The 26,637-nt window shown below is 36.4% G+C and overlaps 1 protein-coding gene across 2 annotated transcripts in view; it reads right to left on the bottom strand.

Annotated features, from left to right (window-relative positions):
* The window catches only part of fand (Pre-mRNA-splicing factor SYF1 fand), a 425,180-nt gene that overhangs the window by 243,612 nt on the left and 154,931 nt on the right, over positions 1 to 26,637 (bottom strand). For both annotated transcript variants that reach the window (XM_090399826.1, XM_090399816.1), the window contains one exon: positions 16,655 to 16,727. In XM_090399826.1, the coding sequence (XP_090255952.1) occupies positions 16,655 to 16,727 (73 nt within the window). The remainder of the gene's footprint in view (positions 1 to 16,654; positions 16,728 to 26,637) is intronic.

Raw genomic sequence — 26,637 nt, 5'->3', positions numbered from 1 at the left:
TTTAGTTATACAATAAAACTACTTGTTTTTCTTGCTTCTAGAATATAACATCTGTTGAGGTTGGAATGTTTTTCACAGGATAGGAATATTTTTATTCCAGTCTTTGTAAACAACAGATAAAGTAAAAATTTATTTACTCTTAAATAAAAATGAATGTGTTATAAAAAAGTGGTTCACCCACCAATCCTATACTCAGCATCCCATCTTTGCTTCCCAAATTTTAAAATCTTACACTTTGCTACATTAAATTTTCATCCCCCCCCCACACACACACATTCAGACAGTTTATTTAGGTCCTCTTGCAAAGCTACAACAACATCTGCTCTACTCTCATATTTCTCCCCTAACTTTGCATCATCTGCAAAACGATTGTATATCACCATTTAAGCCCTTTTCAATGTCATCATCATCATCATCATCAAATTCCTGCCATGTACCCTCAAGGGGTGTACAGGATATGACAGTACTACATGAAAAAATTACATCATTACTAACTTCCTATCTACAATTTTCCTCCAAATCAGTCTGTTACTTGTCAAGACTCCAACATTATCAGATCTTATATTTCTATCGTCTAAGGCACTTTGTACCATATCAATCCACCTATATCTTGGTCTTCCTCTGGGTCGTTTTCCTGCCAACCTGGCAGAGAACACTTGTTTTGCTAATCTTTCCTCTCCCATTCTATTTAAGTGACCATACCATCTGAGATTAGCTCTGCTAACGCATTCCTGGATGCTGACAATGTCAAGTTCTTTCCTAATATCCTCATTTTTAATATGATATTGCCATTGATGCCATCTGTTCACGCCTCTAATCTTTCTCAGGACTCTCATATCTGCGGTCTCTAGTCTTTGGTCAAGTGTTTTACTTCTGACCCAGCTCTCAGATCCATAAGTTAAAATTGGTTTGAACACAGTCTTGTATACAGCTAATTTAGTGTTCCGACTAATTTCTTTCTTATTCCATATGAATTTATTCAATTGACTTCCCACGATACCAGCTTTGCTGATTCTGTTGTCTATTTCTATATTTAGTTTACCATCTTCAGTAAAAATTGTGCCTAAGTAGCTGAAATGTTTTACTTGTTCCACAGGTTCTCCATTCACAACACAGTTGACATTTTCAATGATTCTGCCTATTTTCATTGTCTTTGTCTTTTTATTGCTGACCTTCATACCATATCTATTACAACAGCTATTCAATTTAGTCAGAGAATCTTGCAGACTTGTAGCGGATTTATTTAGAAGTATAACATCATCCGCATAAAGCAAAGAGCTGACATTAACATCTGCAATTTTGATATCAGGTTTAATACCACATTCCTTCATAATGTGATCCATATAGATAATGAATAACAGAGGGGATAATGTACATCCTTGTCTCACACCAGATTTAACATTAAACCATCTTCCTGTACTTCCTTCAATTCTAACTGCTGACTCACAACTCAAATAAAGACTAAGTATTGCTTGATATAATGCCCCATTGACACCATATAACTGCAGCGTATTGAATAGCTTCTCTCTTGGCACCTTGTCATATGCCTTTTCCAAATCGACAAAACTTAAATACAGATCTTTGTTATATTCCCATGCTTTCTCGACTATTTGTCGTAAAGTGAAGATCTGATCCTGACAGCCTCTATTTGGCCTGAATCCAGCTTGTTCTTCGCCAAGCTTTTCTTCCACAATTCTTCTCAACCGTTTCTCAAGTATACTTGCATAGATCTTGCCAGGAACACTCAGTAGGGAAATACCTCTGTAATTCTCACATTCAGTTTTATTTCCCTTTTTATATATGGGTACTATGAGAGCTCTACTCCAATCATCGGGAATTCGTCCCTCTGTCCAGGCTTTCTGAACTATGCAGTGCAGCCACTGTAAGACTCTTATACCACCATACTTCAGCATTTCTGGTCAAATATCATCTACTCCTGCTGCCTTTCCACATTTCAAGCCTTTGATGGCTTTTTCTACTTCAAGTATGGATATGTATTCCTGACTGCATGCCTGGTCAGTATTTTTTATCACTGTGCTGTCATCACAGCTTGTTTCATTTAGCAGTTTTTCAAAGTAATTACTCCATACTTCAAGGATATCTTTTTCTCCTGTTTTCATTTCACCTTTATCATCTCTAATTCCTTTTACAGCACTCTTTCCTCCATTCCTAAGCTTCTTCAACAACCTCCAGAATATTTTGCCATCTTCTTGATATTTATTTTCTATATTCTTGCCAAAGTCCTCCCATGACTTTTGTTTAGCTAGTTTTACACACTGTTTAGCTTTCTTACATTTGTCTCTGTATTCTGTAAGAGTAAAAGCTGACTTATTTGCCAGGAACTTTTGATATGCTTTCTTCTTTTCCTTCACTGCCTCTTTAACTTCCTGTGTCCACCAGGGAGTTCTGATTTTTTTATCTTTGCACACAACCTCACCACATGCCTCTCTGGCAGAATCAATCAATGTTTCCTTCAGAGTTTGCCACTGAATCTCCAAGGTTTGATTCCTGTTCTCAAACTCTTTCATTTTCTTTTCAATAATATTTCTGTATTTTAGTCTACAGTTTACATCTGAGAGCTGCTCAACTTTTATTCGCTTTAAAACTTTCTTACATGTTATTCTTTTCAATATGAAATTCAATTTTATCCTGCTCAAGACTAAATAGTGATCACTTCCAATTTCAAATCCTCTGTACACTCTGGTGTCCTGCACCAGGGAGAAAACATCACTATCAACAATAACATAGTCAATGAGACTTTTCTTATTCCTAGCCTCTTCTCTCCATGTGAATTTGTGCACATTTTTATGTTGGAACATGGTGTTAGTAATAACCAGTCCATGTCCTGAGCAGAAATCCAACAGATATTTGCCATTATTATTAGCTTTGCTCTTTTCTCCAAATTTTCCCAAAATATTTTTGTATGTCTCACAATCATTTCCTACTCTACTATTTAGATCCCCAACAAGGACCAACTTTTCCTTTTTCATTGTGTCAGTTGCTTTTTCTAAAGCCTCAAAAAATTCCTCCACTTCTACCTTAGTAGAACCTTCTGTGGGACCATAGGCACAAATAAGTCTCATTGTCCAGTTCCCCATTCTCATATTTGCCCACATTACTCTACTTGAGACTGACTGCCATTCAAGAAGATTAGCCTCGTATTTTGTGTTGAATACTATGGCTACTCCTTCTTTTCCTTGATTGTTATTGCCTGAATATAACATTTTGTATTTATTGCTCAGAAAGATCTCACCAGTTTTGGTCTTTTTTGTTTCAGTCACCCCTATTATGTCGATCTGGTACTTATCTAATTCCTCAGCTAGCTCCATTTCTTTGCCATTCAGGCTTATTACGTTGATAGTACCGATCTTTAACTCTGGTGATGTTGAGTTGGGGTTTGTTTTCAGATTTGTTCCAGTAGCTGACTTTTCGCTGTTCGCCCTGGTTCCCTGGCGAAAACAACGGGGGCCTTGTTTAACCGGGCGACGCCCCAGCCGGCATGAAATTTTGTCATGTTGTACCATCATTTTTTATTTTGGTTTAACCAATAAGAATACAATTTGGTCGGCTAAATCCCAAATTGCCAGCCCATCCTCGTTCGTTCAGTATCAAAGTAGATACCCAACAGGGTGCACCACGAGAAGGTGAGGATTGGACATTAGGTCAGAAGCCCTGGTCGGTTCTCCGCATTCCTTTAAAGGCTATGTGGAGGGCTCCTCTCAGTTATACAGCTTTGACCCTTAAGCACCCCTTCAATGTCATTTACATAAAAATTAAACAACAATGTACCCAAAACACACCCCTGGAGCATGCAACTAATGACTTTCCTTTTCTGGGATATCACTCCCCCATACACAACCTATTTATACCTATCAGGCAATCAATCTCCAATCCAACGCACTAATCTAGTATCCAACCCCATTTGTTCCAATTTAATTACTAGTTTGTCATGTAGTGCTATTGAAAGCCTTTGCAAAATCTAAATATACTACTGTATATGCATCCCCCTATGCTCAATGTATTTGTCACCTTGTCATAATAAGTAAGCAGATTACTAAAACACAATCTCTTTGGTAAACCCATGCTGTCCATTAAAGAGAATTCTACTGCTATCTACCCAGTTCTGAATTGTCCTCACTAGCTTCTCCAACACCTTGACCACAACTCCAAACAAGCAGATCAGCCTACAATTTGAAGTCTTAGTCTTATCACCTCTTTTATGAAGAGGAAAAAACATTTTCGCCATCTTTCCATTCCTTTTGGACCTAAGTGAATCTAAGATTCATGTTGAAAATGTACATTAAAAGCGTTGTTTACTCCCTGGAACATTTCCTAAACACATATGGTGATATACCGTCGTATCCCATGACCTTCCTGACATCAAGTTTACTCAATTTCTCATATACCTCCTGCTCACTCACCATCATTGGTTCCTGCCCCATTCCCACTGCTCTCAAATTCTGCATTAAGTTACAATCGCAAGATGGGTTGCTTTAATGAACTACTCATTAAACAACTGTACTGTATCCTCCTTAGTGTTTATTATTCTCTCATTATCACTGACTAACATCATCATCCTATAACCATTCTTCCTTCCACTGGCCACATATCAAAAAAACTCCATAGGCTTTCTTTTAGTGTCATTTGCTAATAGCTACTAATACTGCACTTTGGCTACCCTTACCAAGTGAGTCACTTTCCTTGCTTGCTTTTTGTATTCTTCATGTAAACTGATTATCTCCACTTATCTTGCTGCATCCACAATACCATTTTCTTTCAGTTTGCATGCTTCATCTATTCAGTCATCCATTTTACGCCTACCTTATTTAATCTCTTGACCTTTGGAATACAGTCATTGCTTCTGCCAGATACTTCCTGAGTAGAAACCAAGCAGCAATGATTTCCTTCCCATCCAATTTCTCATTCCATGATATTGCTACAAGCTGCCTTCTGAGTTTGTCACAGTTCCATATATAATCCTTTTCCCACAAAAGTCATGATATGGCCAGCCACTTTCCAAGTGATCACTTCATGGTCGCTTTCACCAACTGAAGAAAGATGTCATTTCATTTACAACAATATCTTCTGATGAGATAATCAAATCCAAGATACATGGCCTCGTAGTTATGTATTGTTTAAGATAATTGTCCCTTAAAAACTCAAGAAATTCATTCTCTTTGGTTTCTTATATTTCTTCATTACAGACTATATTATCATAATTGAAATCACCCATAATGATCACCATTTTCTTATTAGCCAGACCAATTTGCATAAACATTTGGCAGTATTTTGAAGGTTGAAGATAGTTTGATCTCCACTGGCAGTCAATCAGAGATAGGTTGTCCATGACTATCACTAATTATAGGGGGGGGGGGGGGGATTGAGACAGCCTTCCCGTGTGTCTGGTAAATTACCAAAGCTGTGGCGGGAAGCAAAATAATTGCCATGCCCAAACCAGGAAAAGATCCAAATGAAGTGAAAAACTTACGACCTATCTCCTTGCTTTGCACGCCCTTTAAGCTCTTTGAAAGAATTCTCCTTAAAAGAATTTCACCACTCATCGAAAGAGTACTCCCGACTGAACAAATTGGCTTCAGGCCAGGAAGCAGTTGCTGTGACCAGGTCCTGGCCCTGACAACTCAAATTGAAGCAGGCTTCCAGAAGAAACTTCAATCTGGAGCCACTTTCATTGACCTAACATCTGCTTATGACACTGTCTGGATCAGGGGCCTCCTCCTAAAACTAGGAAATATTATAAAGTGTAAAAAAACTCTACAACTTTTTGAATCTATTCTCTCCAACAGAAAGATCCAGGTTCATATTGGTGAAAAAAAGAGCAGGCCCAGATTCCTTCACAACGATCTCCCTCGGGGCTCTGTGTTATCCCCTTTACTTTTTAACATCTATGCGTATGACTTACCACATACCAGCTCAAGCAAGTATATGTACGCTGATGACCTATAGATACTACATCAATCCACCTCCTTTACCAACCTAGAATCAACCTTGAATATAGACCTGAACACTCTGGAAGAGTACTTTAAGCAGTGGTACTTGAAGCCAAACCCAACGAAATCAGTGCCCTCAGTATTTCACCTGTACAATGCAGAGGCGAATCGACAACTCAACCTTTCCTTCTGTGGAAAAATGATAGAACATGAGCCTTAGCCAAAATACCTTGGAGTGAGCCTGGACAGAAGCCCAACTTATATTAGGCATATCATCAACCTCTTCAATAAAATTAAAACCAGAAATAACATAATTTCAAGGCTTGCTAGAACAACCTGAGGTGGGTTGTGGTGCAGAAGTCCTAAGGTCATCTGTACTAGCCCTCACATTCTCTGCAGCAGAATATTGTGCCCCTGTCTGGGAAAGAAGTACACACACTAACATTATAGACACCCAGCTAACCTCTACCATGCGCACAATTAGTGGGACAGTGAGAAGCACCCCTCTCTCCTGGCTGCCTGTTCTATCCAACATTGCTCCACCACACATACGGAGAAGACAAGCCCCGATTAAGGAATTTAATAAAGCAATGAGCAACCCACTCCTACCCCTACACCAGACTCTCATAAACCCACCTAGTCTTCGCCTCAAATCTAGAAAGCCTCTCTGGTGCATGGACAAACTCTCTTCAGATGCGCTGCCATCAATAACTGACATATGGAGAGAATACTGGTCCAACAATCTCCCAACAAACGGTTTCCTGGTAGAAGATCCCTGTGCTCCGCAGCCTGGTTTTGATCTTCCTAGGAAGATTTGGTTATCCATAAACAGGATCAGAACTAGTCAGGGCAGATATGGCTATCTTCTACATAAATGGGGACTGTCAGATCACCCTTATTGTGATTGTTCCCCTGTGGCTCAGACTATTACTCATATTGTGTACAACTGCCGAAGGTGCCAATTTCACGGTGGTGGTCTACAAGACATCCACAAGGTGACGGATGAGAGTAGTATCAGTAGAAGACTTTATTCTTGTAGTTACTCTCATAGTCCTTGTCATAGTATCAGTAGAGCTCCTCCTCATGTTAGAAGATGATGATACAGTATGAAATGGGCCTCCTCTAATGGATCAAGTTTTCTCACACAAGACACAACTGCTCTCTACTTAAACCTCAGATACAGCTACTTTTATGTTGTGAAGTGTTGTGAAGACATGCAGCCTTGTCATACTTGGTGCAGCAGGACGATAATTGTCCCTGGCTTAATTATGACAAGTTACTTTTGCTTTATATTTTTTAGAAAGCAGGTTGTGCCTTTTATGTAATGAACTTTTATATGTTAAGATTTTCATCATTTGTTTCTGAAAATTGAGTAAGTGAAAATTGTAATTTTCACTTACTTATTGAAAACTGGTAAGTGAAAATTGTAATTTTCACTGCTCATAAATAACTGCTCACAAATGGGGTAAATATTGAAAAATAAAGCTTATCTTTTAGCTGGGACTATAACCATAACTTTTAATTAACAATACTGAGAGTAACCTTCAATTTTACTAAATATCTAAAAACTATCTCTAATACAAATTAGAAGTCATATCACAATTTACAATACAAAAAGTTTTTTTTTAGAGTACTCTTAATAGCAGCCTCCTTTATACGAGTATATCACCACCTCAGCCAAAAACCTTTTTTTTTAATTATTATTATTTTCCTATGTTTCAAATTAAATCCAGTCTTCATTCTTCAGGAAGGAATATCAGACCATTTTCCTCAGGAAGAAATACTAAACCACTTCCTTCAAGCAGAAATATAAAAAATTGAAAGATCTTAATTAAATATGCATTATTTAAGTGAAGGTAAAAAGCAAGTCCTATTGAAGTACTATGATGAGAAACCATACTATTTTTTTTCCCTTTAAACAAACAGAATCAGGGTAGATTAATAAGTGTTATTAAAGCACCCCTGGAAACATGCACATTTTCTTTTGCAGAAATAAGGCATTACTGCCAAATTTGAAAGGATAATTCTGTTTAGCCTTTCCTACAATATGCAACGTGCCTTTTCTTCCTCACAGCAAAAGCCATCCTGTCAGATCAGACCAAAATAAATGATTCTCAAATTTTAAACTGAAGTCAACCTGAGTCTTTTCAAAAAGCCTTTGGTTACTGATTAAGCTATGGAGAAAACACTCAATGACTGGTAATCTGAAATATATCACCATTAGTTATTATTAAAGCAAACTCAAAAGCAATAGCTTGGTTTTAATAGAAAGTTTGCTATATATAATGAAATTCCTTAAAACAGCATTAGTACCATGGGGTTTTAGATGGGAATTTACAGTAGTTTATTACAACAAGTCATCAATTTAACTGCCACAGTGACTGCATATAAAATGTTTTTCTGATCCTCAGAAATTATAATGCAAGTTAAGCAGATACAGTGTTGTATTGTTGATTTACTGATTGAGTTATTTATTTGCTCCAGAGCCACCCAGTTTGGCAGAGGGTCTAAGAAAATATTCCAAAAACATTTGTTATTGTCCAATTCATAAAATAATTCATCAAAATGTCTACAAAATTATAGATATAAACACTGAAAATAGTAAACAGAGCATAGCTCAAGATACAGGCACATAATGCATTTAGCAGCAAGGCTAAATTTCTTGTTATTAGCAGCAACTCTGTCAAGTAGTGACAGTTGCAGTTAGTAAGGTCTTGTGACATTAACAACATTCTCTGCAATACCCTAAACAGGTACTGAGTAATCTTTAATCTCCACCACAGCAGTATTCTACCTCATTCAAGTCTGTTAGTCAAATGACTAAATTAAATAATTTTGAAGTAATGGTCTAGGCAGACTAACCCATCATCTCTTAATGACAGATGCCACTAATCAAATTTCATGGAGATCAGTTAAAGATAATGTACCACATGTTAATTATAAACTCCCTCAAACTGAACAGAACAATAAATGCCAGCAAAATCTTTCAGCTGTAAACATATGATCAACAAATAAACAAAATTGAATTCGAAGTTCAGTTAGAAGCACTGCACATTTTTTTTTGCAGAACACAAAATATAATTTTTATATTTTATAAATAACTTCTATAAACATAATAGAATAACAAACTAATAAAAATTCAATTATAAAATCTATAAATATAATTTTGGGGATTTAAGAATGATTAGTGATAAGACGTGTATTTGTTGTTATCAATATTGAGGTGTGTTAGTAGAGGATTTGACAAAATCGTACCAACCTGGTGCGACCATAAAGGACGTAACTGAGTCTATTAGAGAGCAAAAGGAAAGGGTGAAAGAAATGATTGTTGTGGCAGGTACAAATGATTTGAAAGGAGATAAAATGGAAATGATAGAAGACCTGAATGAATTGTTTGAGGTAGCAAAAGAAAAGAGTGAGAGAGTTAGAATGATTAGTCTTTTGCCACGGTATGACAGTGAAATGTTTAAAAGGAGGGCCATAATTGCGAATGACTTTATGTGTGGGTTATGTATGACGAGTGGTGTGGAATTTGTGGATGTGTGGAGTGAGTTTGATGGGTGAAAGGATCTATATAAGATGGATGGCTTGCATTTGAATGGTTACGGTGTAAGAAAACTTGAGAAAGTGTTGCTGAATGTAGTGAATGTGCAAATTCAGGGAAACTAGACTTGTTAAGGGGGGGGGGGGGGAGTAGATATACAGTCCTTATGGAAGCAGTCGAATGTAAGAATGAATATAATATGCCAGAGCAAATAAGGACAACAAATCTGAGTGGGATAGTTAATATAAGGCATCAAGGTAGGGTTGGGGCTAATGGGGGTCTTAAATTCATGTACACTAATACTAGGAGTATTAGGAACAAGAAGGAAGAGTTTTTGGCCATGGTTGGCACTTCCAGACCACAGGTTATAGGTATTAGTGAAACATGGCTGACTGTAGATGATATAGCTAGTGGGATTGAATGTGATGGGTATAGTGTGTTCAGGAATGACAGGGAGAATAAAATGGGGGGTGGGGGAGGAGTATTGTTGATGATAGCTGATGAGCTCCAGCCAAGGAGAATAGAAGTTGAATTGCAGGATAGAGAAAAGAGCACATTTGAGGCCATTTGGTGTGAGATTGTGGCTAGCAGAACTAAATATACAATTGGGTGCTGCTATAGACCAGGTGATGGAAAAGATGGTGGTGACAGTATGCACAAGCAAATAGAAGAAATGGGTGGAAGGAGGGTGATTATTATGGGAGATTTCAACTATGGTCGCATTGATTGGAGTGAGGAGAGGACACACGGAAGGAAGGAACTGGATTTTATGCGGTTATTAAGGGATAACTATCTGCGACAGCATGTAATGGAAAATACTAGGGTCAGAGAGTGCTTGACCTAGTAATTACATCTGAGGATTTGGCTGTAACAAATATGACCACATTGCCACCAATCGGTGAGAGTGATCATAGGGTCTTGACTTGGGAGGTGGCTAAAGGTGTAGAATTTTCAATTAAGACAGGGTACATGTGGAATTATCGGGCTGGAAAGTATGACAAGCTTAGGAATTTGATTGGTTCAGTGCCATGGCATGTATAACTGCAAGGACTAGAAGTTGATAGTGCATGGGAGGTAGTTAAGAAGTGCTTGCATGAAGCAATGGCTGACTGTATACCTAGAGTCTGAATAATAAATCAAGTAGGGGTTAAATGGATGAATAACACCATTAAGCTTGAGTTGCAAAAAAAGAAACAACTATGGAGGGAATTTAAGGAGAAGGGTGACCGGCAGGCACATGAACGGTCTAAAGCGCAGGCCAGAAGGGTGACGAGTGTGGTAAGAAAAGCAAAAAAGGATTACGAAAGAACATTTGCCATGCAGGCTAAAGAGAATCCTAAACAGTTTTTTAGATATGTAGCAAGTAAAAGGAAAAATGTACATGGCAGATTGATTTTAAAGAATGCCGATGGTAGGGAGATAACTGAATCATTTGAGATAGTTGAGTTACTGAGTGAGCACTTTGCAAGAGTATATCATCCAGGTGGTGACATTGCAGAAACGAATAAACCAGTAGATTATACGGGAATTGTGGTTAATGAAGTGGAGGTGAGTAGTCTGTTGCATAACCTCAATGTCAATACATCTGTGGGATTGGATGGTATACCAGCTCGTGTTGTACGAGAAGCAGCTAAAGAGTTGTCAGTACCCTTGACCATTTTGTTTAATTTGAGTCTCGGGTCTGGGTTAGTCCCGAGCGGGTGGAAAGAGGGGAAAATAGTTCCACTGCATAAAGGTGGTTCCAAGACTGCTGTTGTAAATTACCGACCGATTAGCATATCAGGAATTATTGTCAAGGTCTTAGAAAAGAATACAGGATTGGATAGATGAAAATGGGATATTGTATGGGGGACAACATGGTTTTGTGAAGGGTAGATCATGCCTCAGTAACTTGCTCACGTTTTATAACACAGTGACGGCTGAACTGGATAGGGGTAATGGGTTTACAGTGATACTACTGGACCTTGCCAAGGCCTTTGATAGGATACCACATGGAACCCTAATCAGTAAACTGGAGCAGATGGGTATAGATATAGGGTTGGTGAGATGGATAGGAGGGTGGTTGAAGGAGAGATATCAAAGAGTGGTTTATTCAGGAGTGGAGTCTAAAAGACGTCTTGTGACTAGTGGAGTGCCACAGGGCTCTGTTCTTGGACCACTGCTTTTCAATTTGTTCATCAATGATATTGGAAAGGATCTGAGAGGAAGTGTTCACTTGTTTGCTGATGATGCAAAGTTGGGTAGAGCAATTGTGAGTGCACAGGATGTCAAAATTTTACAGGATGATTTGGATAGTTTGGAGGACTGGGCTAGGAAAAATGGATGTCAATTTAATGTGGCAAAGTGTAAGGTTATGCACTTTGGGGTGAAAAGAATAGCAGCAGTATATCGCATTGGTGAAACCTTACTCCAGGAGATTGATGAGGCCAGGGATTTGGGAGTGTTGGTGGATAGGGAGTTGAAGTTTAGGGGGCACATTGCAAAAGTAACTAAAACAGCTCACCAAATCACTTGGCTTCTGAAAAATACTTTAACATGCAGAGACGAACAAGTTGTTGTTCCTCTGTATCGAGCCTTGATAAGACCCCATCTGGACTTCTGTGCCCAGTTACGGGCACCAGGGTTTCTTCGTCATGGGGAGGAAGTGGAGAGGGTCCAGAGACGAGTGACCAAGATGATAGCTGGTCTGTGGAATGAACCTTATGAGAATATGTTGAAGATTTGTGGGTTGCAGAAATTGGACGATAGGCGAAGGAGGGGTGATATGATTGAGACATTCAAATTACTGAAGGGTTTTTATAAGATTGATCCAGAAGATATTTTTGAAAATATGACTGGTGGTGGGAGGACTAGGGGCCATGCATGGAAGCTGGGCAAGAGCGTGGTTGACAAGGGTGTTAGAGCTAGGTTCTTTACTTGGAGAGTGGTAAATGAGTGGAATAAGCTTCCAGAGTCTGTTGTGGATGCTACGACTGTGAATGAGTTCAAGGCAAGGTATGATAGATACTGTGTGAATGTTGAATAGTTGTTCTTGACATGATGTTAGGGCCTCCCTCGATGAGTCTGTCGACTCCTTGGAGTTTCCCGGAACAATAATAATAATAATAATATCAACTCTGAGTTTTAATTAAATGCAAGCACAGCTAATGCGCGTGTGTACACACACACACACATATATATTATATTATATTGTAGAATTAGTTAATGTGAATGCTAACATACAATGGAGGTAACTAGCAATTAGTTTAACTTCAATATGAGAAGTTATGTGTGATGAGGACTGCATGTAAGATGTATTCATCAAATGCGATGAATACATCTTACACGGGATGTTTGTGCTTATGACAGGCAGGTGATTTAGCCAAGAAAGAATATATCTATGAATGGAAATGGTTTATAGGAGGAAGGAGGGGAATTTGAATTTTGAGGTATGCATATTGTGAATGTGAAGTTTTAAATGCAAGCAAGATCTCTAAAAAGGGATCAAATGAGCAGCTTGGCTAAATCACCTACCTGTCACAAGCACAAACATGGATGTTTGTGCTTGTGACAGGCAGGTGATTTAGCCAAGAAAGAATGTATCTATGAATGGAAATGGTAAGAAGTAAGAGAGACAGAGAGAGCAAGATATATGTAATATGGAAACAGCAGAGCAGAAGAAACAATACAAGAGTGCAGTACAATGACAAAAAAAACCTCCCAGTTATAATGAATACTTCATAATATTGCCAGCCTGGTTGGCCGAGTGGTTAGCATATCTGCTCTCCAGTCAAAAGGCTGTGGGCTCGAATCCCACCATGGGCATGGATGTTTGTGCTTGTCTGTGAAAATACTAGTGGCGGTGGTTGGCAGTAGATGATGAAAAGTAGTAGTTAGCGGATTGAGTGGTGGAGAGTTGTAGAGTAGGTGCCCTCCTTCCATGAGTCTTTGGACTCCCTGGAGGCGTAATTTAATAATAATAATAATATAAAAGAGAAACTGAAGAGACTGGCAAACTGCTTAGTTATCAGGAAAGTTAAGAAAAGTGAAGAAATGAGGGGAAAATAATGGTGAGAAAGAACAGAAAATGGTGAGAAAGAACAGAAAATGGTGAAAACAGATATAAATGATATATTGTGATTCTATGATTAGGGGTTTAACTAAACAAGCAAATGACAAAGTGTACTTTTCAGAAGCAAAGATTCATGAATCAAGTTTAATTACATGATTATTAGTATAGTGGCTAGTTATTATACATGTTCAATACACCAGAAGCATCAAGAAAGCCATAGATTTTTGGTATATTGGTATGCATATTTTTTAGTATTGGTATGGAATTAGTGAGACCTGACTAAGAGAAGGGGATAGAATGTGATGAGTACTAGCTATTCAGGAAGGACAAGAAGAATAAAAGATGAGAGAGTATGGCTAATGACTGCAGAAGGCTTTACTCCAACCAGAGTAGATATTTCAAATGGTGATGGTATTGGTAAAAGTAGTAGTTTGAGTAATAGTGTCAATGGGTTTGAAACCTGTTTGGTGTGAGGTAGAAGCAGAGAGAGGTTAATAGAACAAAATACATAGCTGGATGCTGCCACAAGCCAGCCTCTTTTAAGCAAGACTGAACTGCACACAGAATAGCAATCCTCAGGGAAACAAGTGGAAGTGTCATTATGGATGATTTCAACAATGGAGATATAGAATAGGAGATATATATATATATATATATATGTTAAAGATATCAAGCTATTTTAAACCTGGTTTTACTCCATTTCCCAAGTAAGCAAACAGACAAATACGTCAAGTTTGCACCTGCATGTAATGCAAGTCTAGCTGACCCTGCAGGTAGTGCAAGACCAAGATAACTCATGGTAAAAGTAGAATAAGCTCTGATCACTAATCTTAATATTTACCCATAATGCAAAGCACATCTCCTGGAGGAGATGTATGATGCTTTGTATTAAAGGCAATGGGCCACTACCCAGACCGGTTTCGACCTTTATTGAGGTCTCATCAGTGGGAGCCAGGCTAGAAATATGAAGATTTTAGTAATACAGAGCTTATAAGTATTTTACCAGAACAATTTATTTTTATTTATTATACATAACATTTATTAAACCCAAGGTAAAATACTTTCTATATATATATATATATATATATATATAGAGAGAGAGAGAGAGAGAGAGAGAGAGAGAGCAGAAAACATGCAAACTAAAGTAGAGGGAATTCATAGAGCTCTTGAGAATGACTAAAATCAGCAAAAACAGACAAGGGATCAAATGCTTTAGCAGTAGCTGAAGTGCGAAGCAATCAGTTTAGTAAGGTACATATCCAAGGCAGCCATTAATTATCTGGATGCTAAGGATAAAAAGGTAGAAGTGAGTGAGTTGGAAGTATTAAAGCTACTGCAAGAACTTGATTGAAAGACAGCAATGGAATGGACAGGGAACGGATGTGATATCAACAATGGTGTTGATATCACATCCGATGACATTGAAGAAACATGCAAGAGAATAGGAAATGTCACTAACTTTATTGTTCAACTCATTAGGAAATATGCATGTGTTGTATACAACATATGCATATTTCACATGTTATTAAATATTTTACACATTATTAGATCAAAAAAGGAATGAAGATATTTTAAAAGAACTAAAAATAAAATCAATAGAAGAAAAACTAAACAATTATAAACAAAAATGGATTGAACATGTAAACCGAATGGCCAACACCCAATATTCCTAAACAAATACTAAAATATAAGCCAACTGGAAAGAGAAGGCAGGGTAGACCTCAAAAAAGGATATTGGATGGATAATGAGACCAGAACAGGCTTATATGGCCTATACCCATAATTAGTGTTATGATGATGATATGCATATTTCCTAATGAGTGAAGGAACCAAGATATTTCCATTATATAAGGATGCGATATCAACAATGGTGTGGAAGGAACATGCAAGAGAACTGGAAATGTCACTAACTTTATTGTTCAACTCATTAGGAAATATGCATGCATTGTACAACATATGCAAGTTTCCTAATGAGTGAAGGAAACCAAGATATTTTCATTATATAAGAATGTGATATCAACAACGGTGTGGAAAGAACATGCAAGAGAACTGGAAATGTCACTAATGTTATTGTTCAACTATTGTTCAAGCCATGCCATCCTGTATAATCCTTTATACAGGATGGCATGGCTTTGTTAAGAAGAATAGGCCTTGCTTTAGCAATTTGCTAAGACTATACTTGTGTGATTGCAAAGCAGGATAAGGGAATGGATATACTACAATACTTTTGGATTTTGCATACCAGAAGTTGTTATACAAACTCAAAGTAATGAGTATGCAAAATAGGCTTGTGACATAGCTAGGAGAGTGGCTAACTGATAGATATCAGAGTTATGTATAGCACCACCAAGTCCAAGAGGACAGTGACCAGTGAAGTACAATAGGGTTCTGTATTTGAATTATTGTTGTTTGAATTGTCTATTAATGACCCTGGGTTTGGTCAGGATAGTAATATACATTAACTCTCTGATTATGCAAAATTAAGAACAGTGATAAGGGATATTTTTAGTACATAATTTTTGCAAGCAAATGATGATATCAGTTCAATGTTTTAGCACAAGGTTATGCATTTTTAACTGAGGACACACACACACTGCAGGCAGATTTAATAGTAATTTGCTTTCAGTGGTTAATGAAACTGGAAACCCTGTGTTTGCAGACAGTGTTAAAGTTCAGGGAATCAAACAGCCAAAGTGGTTAAGTCATCATATCGAATAACTGCAACACTGAAGATAACACTAACTTGTAGAAATTGGGAAGTTCTATCTTCCCCTATACAAGGCTTTGATAACAATGCATTGATTACAATGCTCTGATATATAGTTTCCTGGTTCTTCTCATGGCATGTCAAGTGCGTGTGTGTTGTCCACTTCACTACTAGTGGATGTTGCAAGTGCACCTTCAATGAATGTTTTTAAAGAAAAATAATATAAAAAAATAAAAAATATATAATACATCTTTAGACACTACATGACTTGGAAGAAGCCCTCCTTCCCTCTCTCTCTCTCTCAGCAAGTTCTTTAACTCTTGAAGGAAATTGCATAATAATAATATTTAAAAAAAGTCAAAATGGAAATTTTTCTTTAATTGAAATAATTTAAAGAAAATTACCTATTAAGTAGCAGTGGTCGACGGTCCATAAGATATTCAAACCTAGAAAGATGCAACTCCAAATCAAGATCATCTACAGAAAAAATTAAAAATAAATAAATAAAAATGATTCACTGTATATTTCATTTTGTTAGACAAAAAAACTAACGTAGAAAAAAAATTAGTGATAGGAAACCAGCTATGAAATATTAACAGTATGTGACTCATGTATATTACATAACATAATATCATATATACTCCTGAGAGAACGAACTGCAAAATGATATTAAATTAAATCAAGATTTAAATACAAAACAGTGAAAAACCTTTATAATACACAGTAGTCAATAATTCTGCATAAATTTACAGAATGTTAGTTCCAATTTAATTTTGTAGTAGAAGTGGAAAAAGAATTTAAGGTATGCAACAATTCACATTTCATTTCTACTCTGAAATTAAAGGCCATATGTCTATCCTTTCCTTCCATATGTCTATTTTTAGGGTAACCATTTTAACTCCTTAAACAAAAAGTACACACCCACCCACCCACCCAGTATATAATTAACCACCTTACCGGCCATTATGGATCAAATACTCAAATACGCATCCTCATATGCTTCGTATCCATCATATATTTCAATGTAATACCAATGGTATTACAATTTTAATATGCACTTCGCATCCATGATAACCTTGACGTCTATAGACGTCTTGGCCAGTAGCATGTGTCAAGACTGTGTCAAGTCTTGTCACAGTTAAAGTCTGTGTCAAGATCCAACATATGCACAAAAAACTATGGAAAATAAAATTCAAATTAAAGAGATGTCATAAATTTAAAAAACAGTCATGAGATAAAACCAGGAAATTCATATCAATATTCTATATATATATATATATTGTGAAATGAGTTGAATGGGAGTTTAATAGTAAAACACAACTAGTTGCAGCTTATAACAGCCTTCATCAGGTGACATTATAAAAGAAAAAACACTAAACACTGAAGGTTAAAAAAACTATGAACAACATAGAGTCTCTATACATAATTAGTATGAAAACGTTGTAGTTGTATTTAAAGCTGTTCTTTCGTTTGTTGCATTGTTAGGAGAGTGCATGCTTGCAGCATCACGTGAACGCCAGTACATGATTACAGCTGAATGACTATCTGGGAGGTTGTAGCTCAAATTATTATTCAGATGTTCAGGGTTGAGGATGATTTCCCTAGATTCTATGATTTTTCTCTCCAATTCATCATGGCAATGAAATCCCAGACAGATCTACTATGTTAGTAGATCTGTCCCAGCAGACTGTATGACTTGGGGTTTCATCATTAGGATTAGCCAAGAAAAAGATATGGCTTGATAAGGAACTGGCTCGTTGTCTCTTGTAAGCAATGTCCCTCATGTGTTCCTCCATTCATAATTCAATAGATTGTCTGTCTGGCCAAAATAAGGAATATCACAATCACACCAAATTTTGTACACACACACACACACAGACACACACATATATATATATATATATATATATATTTGCAGAGGAGTTAACTACTTTTAGTTTTCTTTCTTCTTTTTAAAAATACAATACAAGATTTCAAACATTTCAATATTTCAAGAATATCCATTTTATGCTTAGCTGATCTGCTTTATATATATGGAAATTGTCATCAACATCATCATCATCTTCCATTTGTACATTAGGCACACAGACACACACCAAACTAATCTAACTTCATAAAAAAAACTTTTTCTAATGGAGGATGGTTATGCCTATTCATTATATGCTGTGCTGTTTGTCAACTGCATGTGATAACAGATTAGTCTGCCTGTATGAGAAGTGAAAAACTAGATTTCAGGGAGGAAATCCTGCCTCTTCCAGATTTACAGAAATGTCTTAGGGAAATTCTGAAGAAACAGGAGAAGGGATAACAACAACAGTACAAGCATCTACCATATTTCTGCTTAGATCATATGCATGTCTCATTACTAGCTCTGTTCCAATAATAAAATGTGCATAAATTCACATTGAGAAATCACAGACATTTTTAAGTTTCTTGTTATATTCCTCAGCCATATATTTCATCTAATGAACAAGATGTTCAAAGATAACTCTGTTCCTGACAGTTCAGACTCTGGTACCTGATACTGATAGTCAAAAGATTGATAAGGCAGGCCTTTATTTAGGTTTACTGTTCCTCTATCAGATTATGAATTTGCCACCTTAAGTTGTTCCTCATCTCAAGCTTTTCCTTCACATGATTTGGTAAAATTGAAATAAAATATAATCAAATAGAAATCAAATAGTTAAATAGAATCAGTCATCTCAAAATTGAAAAAATATGAAATCAGCTGGAATTGATAGAAATCATAATGAAATACGAAAATATGAAGATAACGAAATTACCAAAACACGAGAAATTTAATTAAACATACCTGTAAGAAAGACAGTTTCCCACTGAATGGAGAACGAACATTACAGTAGCAACATTACAAAAGGGAAGCAGCGTTTTTTTTTTTTTTGTTTTGTTTTGTTTTCTGGTGGGGGGGGGGAGAGTATACAATGGCATGTTGTACTGACACCTTTATTAACAGTGACATACGGATATGGCATCGCTGTAATTTTTATATTTTCCTGTTAGAAATGAATGAGTACCAGCACCTATTGTTTAACAACAAAAAAAAAAAAAGTGCTGAAGGGAACAATATCTGAACCTAAAAACCATTAAGAAATAATTCATAATATTCATAATAATTCATAAAGAAAAATAATTAATTTTTCATAATTTTCATAAATTTATATTCAAAGTGAAACACCAAAACAAAAACATTTGTTTCTGTTTTGGTGTTTCACTGAATATAAACTATTATCTGATTTTATTATTATTCGAATTCCATCATGGGCATGGATGTTTGTGATTGTCTGCAAAAGTGGTGGTGGTGGACAGTAGATGGTGTTGGTGTAGTTGCAATTCGTTGTAGTTGGCAGATTGAGTGATGGAAACAGAGTTGTAGAGTAGGTGTCCTCCCTCGATGAGTCTTTGGGACTAACTGGAGGTATAATAATAATAAAAATTTTAAATAAGGATGCTTTTGCATCCAGTGAAAAGAAGACATGAACATTTGTTACATTACATACTACGATCAAAATTATTAAATTTAGTGATGCTGGTGTATCAAACACTGAGATAAGCCACAGCCTAAACTTATATTGCACTACTATTGTTACAATTTTTAAAACAAAAATAAAGTTGTTAGTGAACGAAAAGCACTACACTAGTTTCAATCTACATTATTACTTGTAATGATGTAGATTGAAGACCAAAACTGGCTGGTATGTTCAACTCAACCATTCATTCAGAATATATTTCATTTGCGAAAATTATTCTAAATTTTTTGTTTGCATATCTCTGACATATATGAATGTTTTATTTAACTCATTTATGTACAACTACGGACTATTTAAAAGCATTATTAAATCATTACATGAATATACAAGTGGGGGGGGGGGAGACAGTGATTAGCTATGCAATATACAACAGTGGTCTGGAACCTAACATGTCACATGACTGAGGTATACCCGAAACAGAAAAAGCAACTGAAATAAACCAATATTCATGCATGTCATTAACTTAGAGAAAGTTTTACAGAATTGGATTACAGGATGCCCTGAAAGTACTAGAATCAAAAAATATACCAATGCAAGTTATTAAAACAATCAAAGATATTACACATTCAGTTTTTGGGTACAATAAAATATATCAACACAAAGAAAGGAATCAGATAAGATGATTCTTTCAGTCTATGTAAAAAAAAAAAAAAAAAAAGGTAATTGCAAAAGAACCAATAAAATGTGAATTAGAGCTAAATGGAAAAATACCTGAACAAGTAATGAAATTTAAATACTTAGGAAGAAATGTGAAAAAAAAAAAAAATAGAATAAAGTCAGAAAAAAGAAACTGCAAGAATATGTAAATCAGTACTCTGACCAATACTAACTTATGCATGTGAAATAAGAATAGAAACATCAAAAAACAACGTGTGAAATGAAAATGTTAATAAAAATAGCTAACAAAATAAATTTTAATAAAGTAAAAAGATTTATGAAGAATGTCAGTTACAATCTATGAACCAATATGTACAAAAAAAGAGAAGATCAGAATGGAATAAACATAGTAATAGAACAGACTCAAAATGAATAGTGAAACTAGCAAGAGAGTAGGAAACAACAACAAAAAAAAAAGACTAGTTGGTATGTAACAAAAATGATTGATGAAGAGCCTACACCGAAGTATCATAGATGCAACATGCTGAAGCTTAATGCAAGAAGAAGAAGAAAGCAGAAAGCATAAACATAATATACAGGTAGATTAACATTTTTCCATATGCAATTAATGAACTGCTTTTTAATTTGTTGCATTTCACTACATTTTTGGATTCCATGGTGAAAAAATCACACACGTTAAAGGCCATCTCAACACTGTCACTGCCATCTCCAACATGATCAGCAATTAAAGCATAACTCAGATAAAGATTTCTGATAGATTTTTGTAAAAAATATTTATAAAGTTCTTTGCTGAAAATTGCTTTTGTCAAAAATCTATAAACATTAAAATTGCTATAAACTGTTGTGAAAAGCAATCTTTGGAAATGCAACCTACTGAAATTAAGAAAGGAATGAAAGGTACAGAACAATGTAGACTTAATTGCCTTCACCAAACACGCTGGTGTGGTATTAATATGCTGCTATATAAGTCACTGCATTCCACCCCCTTTAATAACAGCATGTTATGAAATAATTACTGCATTAGCTAACACAGTTACTGTATCAGGAATCAAGAATGCCAGAGATTTAAATTAACTTCTAGGTACATAGATGAATACATAGAATACACACATAACAGATGAATGGGCATGTTTTCTATAAAGAACTCAAAGCAAAAAAATATATATAAAACAGACTAATAATCAAATAATAGACATCAAAACTTGAATATAAGACATAAAAAACGATAAGTGTTCATGCATGTAGTTTTAACCCCCACCTCCTCCTCCTCCTCCTCTCTCTCTTTCTCATGCCCACACCCACACAACAAATGTAAGCCTAAACAGCAGCAGTGACGAAATTTTTATTTGTACTGCTTATTTCAGGATAAGCAATATAAACAGCTGGAGAAAAAAAATACAAACTGCATTTCCAGTTTTAAACTTGCACGTAAGTGTAAAGAATTACCACCTACTAGAGGCATTGCTCTCATGACAGATTAACCCCATATTAGACTTATTTTTAGAAGTGTACCCACAATCTGTTAGAGGACCAACAGTTTGCTAAAATTGATTTTCCTCAGAGGTGCCTTAGACTTGCAAACAGGATAAAAGCACACAGAATGCAGTTATAAAATATACAGAAAATTTGTTTATCGCACATGCAAGAATACGACCTTTTTATATTAGCACTTTGCTCTAGAATGATATTTCATCATATAATACAAAAACACAAAACATCTAGTTTAGTTTCCAAAGAAACCGGGCATAGAAATTCAATTAGCATCTTTGAAACTCAGAAATATCCACAATAAAAGTAAGGCAACAGTAGAATTCAGCAAACAAAACTGTCAATTATCTTGAAAATGAATTTGCATACAGGTTTAGAGTCAAGGGGTGCTTAAGGGTCAAAGTTGTATAACTCAGAGGAGACCTCCACATAGCCTTTAAAGGAATGTGGAGAACCGACCAGGGCTTCTGACCTAATGTCCAATCCTCACCTTCTCGTGGTGCACCCTGTTGGGTATCTACTTTGATACTGAACGAACGAGGATGGGCTGGCAATTTGGGATTTAGCCGACAAAATTGTATTCTTATTGGTTAAACCAAAATAAAAAATGATGGTACAACATGACAAAATTTCATGACGGCTGGGGCGTCGCCCGGTTAAACAAGGCCCCCGTTGCTTTCGCCAGGGAACCAGGGTGAACAGCAAAAAGTCAGCTACTGGAACAAATCTGAAAACAAACCCCAACTCAACATCACCGGAGTTAAAGATCGGTACTATCAACGTAAGAAGCCTGAATGGCAAAGAAATGGAGCTAGCTGAGGAATTAGATAAGTACCAGATCGACATAATAGGGGTGACTGAAACAAAAAAGACCAAAACTGGTGAGATCTTTCTGAGCAATAAATACAAAATGTTATATTCAGGCAATGACAATCAAGGAAAAGAAGGAGTAGCCATAGTATTCAACAGTAAATACGAGGCTAATCTTCTTGAATGGCAGTCAGTCTCAAGTAGAGTAATGTGGGCAAATATGAGAATGGGGAACTGGACAATGAGACTTATTTGTGCCTATGGTCCCACAGAAGGTTCTACTAAGGTAGTAAGTGGAGGAATTTTTTGACGCCTTAGAAAAAAAGGGAAAAGTTGGTCCTTGTTGGGGATCTAAATAGCAGAGTAGGAAATGATTGTGAGACATACAAAAATATTTTGGGAAAATTTGGTGAAAAGAGCAAAGCTAATAATAATGGCAAATATCTATTGGATTTCTGCTCAGGACATGGACTGGTTATTACTAACACCATGTTCCAACATAAAAATGTGCACAAATTCACATGGAGAGAAGAGGCTAGGAATAAGAAAAGTCTCATTGACTATGTTATTGTTGATAGTGATGTTTTCTCCCTGGTGCAGGGCACCAGAGTGTACAGAGGATTTGAAATTGGAAGTGATCACTATTTAGTCTTGAGCAGGATAAAATTGAATTTCATATTGAAAAGAATAACATGTAAGAAAGTTTTAAAGCGAATAAAACTTGAGCAGCTCACAGATGTGAACTGTAGACTAAAATACAGAAAGATTATTAAAAAGAAAATGAAAGAGTTTGAGAACAGGAATCAAGCCTTGGAGATTCAGTGGCAAACTCTGAAGAAAACATTGATTGATTCTGCCAGAGAGGCATGTGGTGAGGTTGTGTGCAAGGATAAAAAAATCAGAACTCCCAGGTGGATACAGGAAGTTAGAGGCAGTGAAGGAAAAGAAGAAAGCATATCAAAAGTTCCTGGCAAATAAGTCAGCTTTTACTCTTAAGAATACAGAGACAAATGTAAGAAAGCTAAACAGTGTGTAAAACTAGCTAAACAAAAGTCATGGGAGGATTTTGGCAAGAATATAGAAAATAAATATCAAGAAGGTGGCAAAATATTCTGGAGGTTGTTGAAGAAGCTTAGGAATGGAGGAAAGAGTGCTGTAAAAGGAGTTAGAGATGATAAAGGTGACATGAAAACAGGAGAAAAAGATATCCTTGAAGTATGGAGTAATTACTTTGGAAAAACTGCTAAATGAAACAAGTAGTGATGACAGCACAGTGATAAAAAACACTGACCAGGCATGCAGTCAGGAATACATATCCATACTTGAAGTAGAAAAAGCCATCAAAGGCTTGAAATGTGGAAAGGCAGCAGGAGTAGATGATATTTGACCAGAAATGCTGAAGTATGGTGGTATAAAAGTCTTACAGTGGCTGCACTGCATAGTTCAGAAAGCCTGGACAGAGGGACGAATTCCCAATGATTGGAGTAGGGCTCTCATAATACCCATATATAAAAAGGGAAATAAAACTGAATGTGAGAATTATAGAGGTATTTCCCTACTGAGTGTTCCTGGCAAGATCTATGCAAGTTTATACTTGAGAAACGATTGAGAAGAATTGTGGAAGAAAAGCTTGGTGAAGAACAAGCTGGATTCAGGCCAAATATAGGCTATCAGGATCAGATCTTCACTTTACGATAAATAGTCGAGAAAGCCGGGGAATATAACAAAGATCTGTATTTAAGTTTTGTCGATTTGGAAAAGGCATATGACAAGGTGCCAAGAGAGAAGCTATTCAATACGCTGTAGTTATATGGTGTCAATGGGGCATTATATCAAGCAATACTTAGTCTTTATTTGAGTTGTAAGTCAGCAGTTAGAAATGAAGGAAGTACAGGAAGATGGTTTAATGTTAAATCTGGTGTGAGACAAGGATGTACATTATCCCCTCTGTTATTCATTATCTATATGGATCACATTATGAAGGAAAGTGGTATTAAACATGATATCAAAATTGGAGATGTTAATGTCAGCTCTTTGCTTTATGTTATACGTCTAAATAAATCCGCTACAAGTCTGCAAGATTCTCTGACTAAATTGAATAGCTGTTGTAATAGATATGGTATGAAGGTCAGCAATAAAAAGACAATGAAAATAGGCAGAATCATTGAAAATGTCAACTGTGTTGTGAATGGAGAACCTGTGGAACAAGTAAAACATTTCAGCTACTTAGGCACGATTTTTACTGAAGATGGTAAATTAAATATAGAAATAGACAACAGAATCAGCAAAGCTGGTATGGTGGGAAGTCAATTGAATAAATTCATATGGAATAAGAGAGAAATTATTTGGAACACTAAATTAACTGTATACAACACAGTGTTCAAACCAGTTTTAACTTATGGATCTGAGAGCTGGGTCAGAGGTAAAACACTTGACCAAAGACTAGAGACCGCAGATATGAGACCATAGCACCTGAGATATGCTAATCTCAGGTGGTATGGTCATTTAAATAGAATGGGAGAGGAAAGATTAGCAAAACAAGTGTTCTCTGCCAGGTTGGCAGGAAAGCGACCCAGAGGAAGACCAAGATATAGGTGGATTGATACGGTACAAAGTTCCTTAGACGATAGAAATATAAGATCTGATAATGTTGTAGTCTTGACAAGTAACAGACTGATTTGGAGGAAAATTGTAGATAGGAAGTTAGTAATGATGTAATTTTTTCATGTAGTACTGTCATATCCTGTACATCCCTTGAGGGTACATGGCAGGAATTTGATGATGATGTTTAGAGACAATAAATTTACTCTGAAATGATGAATTATAAAAGCCAAATCACAAATCTGAAGCCCATTAACTGTCAATTTAATGGGCTTCTGATCATAACCCATACTATCTATCAGTATACAGATGTTTGATAGATGTAAAATATCCCTCCTTTACATGTTGCTTGAAACAAGTCCACTAGATACAGTCAGCTTAAATGCAGCTATTTCTAAGAGCTTTACTGTACGCTTTTACTGCTATTTAACAATTTCTTTATATGAGGTATGGCTATTAAATAATGAGACAAGGCGTGCTGTGAATCGTGTACTCGTAGCAGTGGAATGTGCTTGTGCCATGAATGATCTTGAAGGTTCTAAAAGCAGTTGAGATAAGCACTGTTCACTGTTGCTTGTAGTTAGTCTGTAGGCAGTTATAAAAGAAACAAGCATGAAGTCGCTTTGCCTGAATAATGTCTAACGTTAAACTCTAGCAGCGCATTAATCCAAATTCCTTGTAAAATTGAAGAAATCGCCAACCGAGTGTTTGAAACTGTTGCAGGAGGTGTACGGTGATAATGTAATGTCACATGTGCGAATGTTTGAATGACAAACGCTTTGCTGTAGGTCGAGAAAACGTTGAACAAGATAAACGACCAGGTCTCTGTCACAGCAGGAAACGAAAAAAACGTGAAAATTAATGAAATTTTCCACAACGATTGCCAATTAAGGATTCAGATGATAGCAGACATGGTGCACATTGATAAGGAGACTGCACGATAAATTTTGCATGAGCAATCGAACATGAACAAAATCTGCAGCAAAATGGTTCCCAAAAACTTGTGTCAGGAACAGAAAGATGTCCGGAAACAAATTTGCACCAACATCATGGAACGGCTGACATCGGAGCAGGACTTGCAGAAGATCATCGCATGTGATGAGACATGGATTTTCTAGTATGATCCAGAAACAAAGAGACAATCGATGCACACTGGAAAACTCTCACATCACCGAGAATGAAAAATGCAAGAATGAGCAAGTCAAAACTGATGGCAATGCTGATCATTTTTTTTTTTTTTTTTATATCAATGGCGTGATAATGGTTGAATGGGTACCAGAGAGTCAGAAAGTTAATTAACCAACATTATTACCTTGAGGTTCTGG

This window comes from Typopeltis vanoorti, chromosome 1 (assembly GCF_054136105.1).
Source record: "Typopeltis vanoorti isolate ZY-2024b chromosome 1, IOZ_Tvanoo_1.0, whole genome shotgun sequence".
NCBI lineage: Eukaryota > Metazoa > Arthropoda > Arachnida > Uropygi > Thelyphonidae > Typopeltis > Typopeltis vanoorti.
Note: the sequence above shows the minus strand (reverse complement) of the source record. Positions and strands in the feature narration are given on the sequence as shown.